The sequence below is a fragment of the Aythya marila genome, assembly GCF_965140915.1.
Source record: "Aythya marila genome assembly, chromosome: Z".
Lineage (NCBI taxonomy): Eukaryota > Metazoa > Chordata > Aves > Anseriformes > Anatidae > Aythya > Aythya marila.
Window position 1 is genome coordinate 45,541,738 of NC_139080.1, and position 8,926 is coordinate 45,550,663.

Consider the following 8,926-nt stretch of genomic DNA (forward strand, 5'->3'; position numbering starts at 1 on the left):
ATATACCTGAGAAATTGTCTGTTTTGTCGGGTTTTGAGAATAGTGGGAAAATGTATGCCATATTTTACCTTGCAGTTCTATTATTTGCTTGCATGCCAAGTTTTAAGAGGATAGTCATACTGAACTCAGAGTTTTCATGCTTTTTTCTGATTGAGGTAACAAGGTATTTGAGAAGGCTATTCTTGTTCACTTCAGAAACAAAAATAAACAACAAAACTCTTCAAGGGATGATATCCTGGATATCTGGCAGCAGTGGTTTCCTGTGTAGAGAAAAGCTAGTAACACTGCTTCAGGTGTGAGTGGGGAAGTCAGAGATGGGAATTGCTGCTGTGAAGCAGTACCCGGCAAGGTACCTGCCATTAATGGTTCTTCAGTTAAACAATAGAAGAGGGGATGATACTCAGATGTCCTGCAACTATGGATGAGGAGTAATTGTGCAAACATGTTTTCATCTTCAGGCTTCTGTAGGAACTTCATTATCCTCAAACTTGTTACTAAAGAAAATGCCATAGGCAAGAAGAGACAGCCTAAAAAAAAGTATTATCCCAGCACCAGTGTCTTTTTCTCTACTCATCTCACCCCTAGACTCTGCTCATCTGCTCTATCACACGTTGTCATCTTGCTGTACTTAAGATGAACATTGTTCTCTCTTGCTGTGCTTGAAGGAGCTACAGAGAAAAAGGGGGAAGTCACAGACCTAAAATGATCGGTCACATGTGAGGATGCTCATATGTGTATGTTTGCATTCACTGCTACAGGGCGCAGCCACCTCTCTGTGCCTGTAGCAGGAAGGACTTAGGTAGAAGTTTTTTGCCATCAAAAATAGACATGAATTGGCTTGGGTATGTGTATGCTGTTTTAAAAACTCCTGTAACTGTGTGGTGGCAGGCGCATGGAGCAATCAGATCCAAGAGCTGTTGGAATCTCTAAGCAGAAGTGACGGCTGCGCTGTAGCACTTACATTTTTGCTTGATTCTCAGCTGCATGTCCTTGAAGAGCGTGAGTCTTTAAGTGTGCACTGATGCACACTGTGCAATACTTCAAAGGTGCAGGTGCCGGACTCATGGTTACAGCCCGTATATAGAATGCAACTCCAAGAAATTGGAACTTACTAGTAGTATCCAGAACCTTAGGTATAGTTTTATGAGTAAGACAAGTACCTAACAAATGAAGAAGGAATAGAGGAAAATACTTGCTGTGGCAGAAAGATAGGAAGGGTGTATATGTCATATTTAAGTTGAAAATCCCAGAGTTTAAATGGAACATGAAAGGTGAAAATGAATGGTTTCTCTGACATTTGTTCATGAGTGGTAAGAGTCCCAAGGTTTTCTGAATGCTTTTAAAACTGTTTTCTGCAAAGTTATGTAATGACCACTCTTCCTTCCTATTGCTTTATGTGAAAAGGCTCTTTAGAGCCAATGCAATAAATGAAGATGGGACAGGATAAGAAAATAAGTGTAAAACAAGAAGAAATGACTGTTTATTTACATGTTACTTTCCATCATTGACAATTACACTTCAGAATTTCATTTTACTGCTCTTTTTTTTACATTCCACACACACTCCTGCCCCTCCCCATTTACTGGGATGTTTTCTGCAGTGTAATCTTCTCTCATGTAACTTTTTTGAATCCAAAAAAAATGTTGCTTCTACTGATCAACTTGTATCTATAGCTCTTTGGGTGTGTTATATACATGCCTGTGTTTGAAGATAAATTTTTTATTTCTCCTAAGCTTTGTGCTGAGATTTTCTTGGCAAAGAGGAATGGCAGAAGTTTGAAGACAGTAGTAAAAATATAATGTTCAGTAATTCAGTAATACATTAGTACTTTTTGGCTTTGATAAAAGGAATTTAGGTGTTACTTGTTTCCCATGCCAATGTGAAATGGCTAGAGACAGGAGAAAATGTGAAGAATGCAGTAACATATAAAGGTGTGTTACAGGTAATTCAGTATATGTGCACTTAATTTATCAGGTGACCAGTGAATAAGTGGTGAAGTTTAAAGGGAAATTTGTACTTTGAGCAGTGAAAATTTCTATGTGTACTTTAAGTATTTAATAAAGCCTCCTTTTGTAATTGCTGTCAATCCTTTTTAAAAAAAGATCTTCTAAAATACATTTGGGATCCACTAATGATTGCTTTAGCTTTACATCATGTATTTCATAAGGCTAATTAGAAGATGTGCACTGCAGTACACACAAAAAAAAATGAACACAGTGATGTGTCTGATGGCGTAATGTTTGGCAAGAATTCTTTTTCATCAGCATGTTCTTTTAAGAAGTTCAACAGCACTTGTGGTTATTTAAGTAAAATAATTAATATACAATACTATAAGATAAGCAAAGGTAAAGTGCACTTCCAATGCACAGAACCCTTGGGGTGAAGGATTTTTCTTTCCTGTATTATTCCCTTCTTCAGGTCATAAATTTTTGAATGGGAAACCCTTTGTATGAATACATTGTTGAATGTGCTATTGTCAGTAATGTAATAACAACAGTCAGAGGTTCCTAGCTGAATGAGATTCAATTGATTTGTCTTACTTTGCAAGATTGCCTGAGGCATATGACGCACATGATAATTCAGATTCACAAGACCAGGTTTCTAAAGTCAAAGTGGAATTGGATGTAGGAACAGATAACGGGAGGGACATGTGATGGTAGAGAAAGCACTTGAGAAAAAGAAAATAGCTGTCAAAAGGAATTTTTCATCATAAAATTGATTTGAATTGTTAAGTTAGAAGGCAAGTATTTAATGGGAATAAAAAAAAAAGGTTTTTTGAGAGGGAGGAAATAGTAGAATTAATCACTAACAGATGACATCAGATTGAAAAGAAAGCTAAGAAATACAGTGCTGAAGTGTTGATTGAAGTTTTAACTTTTTTATGGTAATGCAAGTAGAAAAATACAGGGAATATTTTCATCTATACACGTGGAAATGCTATCAGTAGCTTGAACATCAGCCATGTGTCATCCAGAGTAACAAACTTCAGATTGGACCTTTAGACAGTGCTGACCCATCGTGAGAAAAACTACTGAAACAAGTCTTTTAGTTCTACTGACAAAATGCTTAGGTATAAAATGCTTAGGCTTATCGTGCATACATATGTGTAGATATGTGTATATGAATATGAGTTTGGGGATGGATTTAAGTTGGCAAACTCTCAGAAACATTCTGAAATTCAAGAGAGCCAGTTGCGTTTCAGCCTAACTGGGTGCCATGTAACTAATTGGCCTTGCTGCAGAGAGCTGTGATAAGATTTTCAAGAGTAACTCACAGTGGCCATTAACTCTCACAACTCTTGGGATGACTTGTTTCCACTAAATTTTTGTAGAGTCAGCAAAAATCTTTGAGCTGCTAATTTGGGTACAAAAGGAGGAACTGTCTATGTGTATACAGTGATATTTTGCTGTTTCTTTCTGGTTGGCAGTGCTAGTCCATGCAGTTAAGTTTTGTACTTCCTGAAGTAAATATGCCATATCTGAAGTTATTTACAGTTAGCAGTTTTCAACAGAAATTGCTTGTCTCTGCAGAATTATACAACTTCCGGTATGTCTACAAAATTTGCCTTTTTTTTTTTTCCTCCAAAGAGTTTTTAATCTGTGTGTGAACAGATATGTAAACAAAGTGTTGCTGCCTTTTATACTTTGGTCTTGTTTATTAAGTGGTAGTTGAATGTACTTTTATGGAGGCTTTAAATACTTTTAAGACAGGCATTAACGTGGTCAGGCAATTATTATTAGATTACACAATCCTAATTTCCTGACAGAGTGACAAATACCCTATGCATTGTCACAGTAAAGTCTGAGTTATATAACTATTTTGTCATGCCAAAATTACATCAAAACAGATATATTTCAAAACCGGCATTGGTTTGTTTTTTGTTTTTTTTTTCCAATATATTTTCCCGAGTAAGTTCTGTATCATCTATGCAAATGTGGTTTTTTTAAAAGGAAAGAAACCTGTAAATATTTTAAATATATACAGAATTAGCAAGGTAACTATACAATATTTATGCGACAGATGATATCTGCTAATTCAATGTTAATTTTGTTGCTATCACCATAATATTGAGATATAGACAGTTTTTAAAATCTTAATTGGAGCCTTAGTTTCAGTTTTGTTTACTGTAATAATGTATTGAAATTCTGATGTTTGGAATTGTGCATGTAGGTTAAAGAGTGAAAATCTATACCTGTAAGTCCCTTAGTATAAACTCTCTTTGTATGCTAGTTTGAGGTTACTTGCCAAAGTAATGGATTGGGAACAGATGTGCAATCCTAAAGCTCAAGAACATTGTGAACAGCCCATGGAAATAAAGGAAGTGGACATGGATCAAATAGAAACACATTGGGAAGAAACACTGTAGATCCAAAACCAAATTTTGAACTGTAGATGACAAGGTGTGAACATAGTTTGTGCTTTCATCTTTCAGATAGTATCAGTAGGGGGACTGAGGACGTCATTAAGCAGTTGTTTTTTTTTTCCCTGACCTCATTTTGGGGAAAAGATGGTATAGCTTTTCTGTTTTTCTTTGTTCCCCCCTGCCCTGTTCAAATGCATTCTTTACTGTTCATGTTGCCTTCTGAGAGAGGAGAGATGTGTACAAGTACAGTGTGTTTTGCTCTTATCTGTATTATAATGTAAGTAGAATGTGTAGTTTTTTTCTCCACTTTTTCAGGCAAGCATAGTGATACTTTCAAAAGTAACTTTATATGTTTTATAAATTGTGTGTTAGATGCCTTGATATTGACAAAAATGTTCTTATCTTAATTTCAGTATCTCTATTTGTATCACTATATATAATAATATATATTATCAGGAATTATTAGGAAGCAGAGAATCTAAATAATATTGTACCAGATAAATCAAGTAAGATATTGTTAAGACTATAACATACAGATAAATCTTTTTTCTTTTTTTTTTTTTTTTGGAATTATATTTGGAGGTTCTAACTGAGGTTTGGGTCCCATGGCATGAGATTAAGTATTTGTGTAACATCTGTTAGTGTATTAGAGAATTTTGTGATCTTTCAGTTATCCTAACTAACATGTTTGGAACAGTATCCCACTTCACTCTTAGAGAACTAAGACTTCCCTTCACTGTACCAGGAAGCTGATGACGTAACAGAGTTTACAATGAAGCTCTGAATCCCAGTCTTGGCACACAAATTCTTGAGCTTCAGAAGCAGTCATAACAACATTGTTTCAGAGACACAGTGGTTTTGACAATTTCCATGTCTTGTTTTGCTAGAAAGATGAAGAAAACTCTGAAGAAGAGATGTCGGGGACGAACATTATGAAAAGAGGGAAAGAAATGATGTTGAACAGTAAGCAACACCTCTATGTTGTGCATCCTGTGATCCAGAAAAACAAAAAAGTACACAGAGTGGGTTCAACCACCTTCTTGGTTGGAAAGACACCCAAAGAAATACGTAGGTGAGAATAAAGTAAAATTCTAGGCTTGAAATGTTACGGTTGTCTTTGGTTCAACCCTACTCAGGGAATACTGATGATTTTCTGTGGCAAGAGCAGAACTAATGGGATACTTCCACTCAAACTTTATGGAGTCGCATAATTGATTAATAAAACAAACTGAATCCACAAATCAGTTTAATGTGTTGGTTCGATCTGTCATATGTTATATGACACTGTGCAGATGTCATCACCACAGTATTCATGGTATGTGCACCATGCAGTATTGCAAACTAATGTTTTAGCTGTCTAGAAACAAGAAATGTTACAGTGAGAGCTTCTGACTGCCTACTGGTTTTGTCTAGATTTCATCACTTTCATAGACTGTAAAAAGATTGGACATTATATATAACTTTTTATCGTGAAACTCAGTATTTTTTTTAATATGTCTTTTAATATGTTTTTTCCCCTTCATCTTTGGAAAGATCAGAGTTTTTCTGTCTTATTTTTCCTTTTTCCCCAAATTCTTGCTGTCAATATTGATAATTAAATTCCATTGATACATAGATAGCCAGGTGGTATGTGGAAAAGAAAGTGGAAAGCTATTGCTAAGTTGGCAAATCTGGAATTCGGATTTGGTATATATTTTTAATTTGGCCTTGTGACAAGGAAATCACTATGATAGTTGGTATATAAGTCATTTTGAAAATTGCTTCTTTTGTTCCTAATTAAAGTTGTTGGTTATAAAACATTTTTTCTTTTTGATTATTACAGGAGACAATTTGAGGAAATGGTATCCCACTTCAATATGGGATCAGTGGAAGAACTTGCAGAACATATTACAAAAGCTACATCAGAAACACGGCAGAAGATGTTGAGAGAATTTTACATTTCGAAGCATCCAGAGGTGGAATCTTTGTTTCCAGTTGAAATACCAGCACAAGTTTCTCATGATTATGTGGAAAGAGAAGCGGATGCAAGAAACACCAGAAAAAGAAAATCTGTTGTTAATTTTGGAAGACTCAAGTCTAGACTTTCATCAGCTAAAGAACTTCTGAGTGGAACTACAGGAATGCAGAAACAGCAAAGCTGTGAAGAAGTAGAGCAACTTCACAGTGATTCCTGTTTGCAAGATAATGTGTGTGTTAAAAATACAAAATACAAACAATCACTCACTGATGCTACTCAAGATACTGAAAGGAGAAACAGTCAGGCATTCAAGGATTTTATGGCATCTGGTTCATTAAGCAGTAAATCAGAAATAATTGAGGTGCTGTCTGTAAAAAGCTGTGAAGAACAGCAGGATTCAGAAGTAATAGAGCTGCCAAGAAAAAGATCCCTGTCTCAGTCAGAAAACAAGGAGAGAAAAGCTAAGACTTATAAGAAGTCTTTTGTGGACTTGCTTGGAGATACCTCTATTCTCAATGACCTCTTCGGAAATGGTGGAAATGAGCCTACGGAATCACCAAGGAGAATCCCTTCAGGGCAAGTAGAAAAATCAAAGGAAAGACCGAAAGACTTCTGGGACATGCTGAATGAGCAGAATGAGGAGAGCCTCAGAAAGCTCACGGACCTGGCAGTCATAGAGAAGCTGTGTGAAAGAGTACCTCAAGCAGTGACAGAAAAGAGAGGTGTGTGTGAAAGTTCTCTTTGGAAAAAAAATGAGAACTTTCTATGGAAAAAACACAGTACAGATGATCCAGATGAACCATCCACTGCTACATCTTGTGATGTAGTGAAATGAAGGTTTTCTACATGAGTTGGACTATAATTGTTTTAATTAAATGAACATTAAAATGTGTAGAACTTCTGCAAAACATGATACCTCCTTGAAATGAAATGTAAAGTGATGAATTCATATTTATGATGATACTAGTGTACATTTTACATTGACTAAATTGTACATTATCATAAGCTATGGCATACCATTTTAGATTAAATTCTTTTTAAATATCTTGAGTGCACTTCGCTTTCTTGAATCCTGATTATATTCCTACAGTCGGTAGCAATGCTAAGCAGTTTTCCCCGTGTGCACATTTGCTACCCTCAGACATTGTGGCAGAATCTGAGTATGGTAACAGGATTTGACAAAGCAACTCTTCATATTTTCTGAGCTACTGAGGACTCGGAGCTTCCAGAGACAGGGGTGATTTCTAGACTGCAATGTTGTTTTTTTTTTTTTTATTGGATTTTGCTCAGTCTCTCTACAAAGCTTTGGAGCTTCTAATTAACTTCAGTATCCTGCGGCAGTGAGTTCCTTGGCTTAGTTGATGTGAAGGAGCACCAATTTTAGTTTGTTCACTGTCTTTTTCAGTGTGAGATCTACTGCATGTTAAATGATGTGAAGTGTCAAATTTCATGTCACTACATTTCTACCTTTTTTATAGACTTCAATGATGCCTTTGTCAGGTTATGTGGTCTGAACAATACTTTGGTGTTGAGAACTATGTAAGGAAAAAAGTTTCTATTTTCAAATGGAATAAAATATATTCTGACTTCTAGCAAATTTCAGGAAGAATGTATTGCCATTCAGTAATTGAGACTCGTGGTGTCTTCATTTCATACATCTATTTGGTATGAAAAAATATAGGTGGTACAATAATGCAAAACAAGTATGGCTTATACTTGAAAACTGTCTTTCTTGCTCAGCTTAACAAATGAAACAAGCTTCCTTTTATAAGTACTGTATCCTGATTTTATTTAAAAGTTTTAACAAAAATGTTAGTTTTTATTTTATTTTTTAAAACTATGATATGGTATTTCATGTGCACTTAAAAAAAAAAAATGTTTTACTACTGTGTATATGGACTGTCAGGTTTTTGTTCTAAACTCAGGCTTGGGTAGCTTAAAAAAAAAAAAAGTGGAAGAAATTAACCGTAATCTGTTGAGTTAATTTTGCTGTTGACACTAAATATTACTGTAAAGTGCATTGCAGCCTAAATTCAGCTTCTGCTGATAGTTGAAAGTTTTGTCAGTTGTGTTTCCCACTTTCAAGTCACACACTTCCAAGTCAGACCTTTCTATCAAGATGGTCCATTATCTCATCGATGTGTACGATCATCAGTTGAAGGAAGAAATGACTGAGTGCAGTAGGTGTGTGCACACCATCAATCCTGTCACTACTGGAAGCATAGGGGAATTTGTGCATAACATGGTCATATCCCATTATTTAAGCTTTGAACCTATTTTCAAGAGGGCAGAAGGGGGGCAGGTATGTTCTGGGTGGTGTTCTGGTTTCATAAGTAGGCATCATGGCACATGATGGGCCTCGATGTGGACACATCATTGTCTGTTGGCTCTACTGCAAGGGCTGCTGAAGAAGAGGCTGGGGTACAGCAGTGAATGCTTGAGGAAAGCACTGATGCCATTCCCAGCTTTGCACCAAATACATTTCAACCTCTGCTATGTAGAGTTCTCTGCAGATTTCTGTCTTTAAATGTAGGGTGTTTTGTGTTCCTCTAGTTTTGGCATGACAGCTGCTGTGTGCTCTTTTTGATCTTGTTGCTCTTTTTCAG

At 36.0% G+C, this 8,926-nt stretch overlaps 1 protein-coding gene across 3 annotated transcripts in view; it reads left to right on the forward strand.

The window, feature by feature from the left end:
• ERCC6L2 (ERCC excision repair 6 like 2) overlaps positions 1-8,147 on the forward strand; it is a gene marked incomplete at its 3' end in the record, with an annotated part of 54,134 nt that extends 45,987 nt beyond the window's left edge. For 2 of the 3 annotated variants that reach the window (XM_082782537.1, XM_082782538.1), the window contains 2 exons: positions 5,251-5,435; positions 6,186-8,147. In XM_082782537.1, the coding sequence (XP_082638663.1) occupies positions 5,251-5,435; positions 6,186-7,155 (1,155 nt within the window). The remainder of the gene's footprint in view (positions 1-5,250; positions 5,436-6,185) is intronic. The other variant, XM_082782539.1, reaches the window with a different exon arrangement.
• Positions 8,148-8,926: the final 779 nt, after the last annotated feature.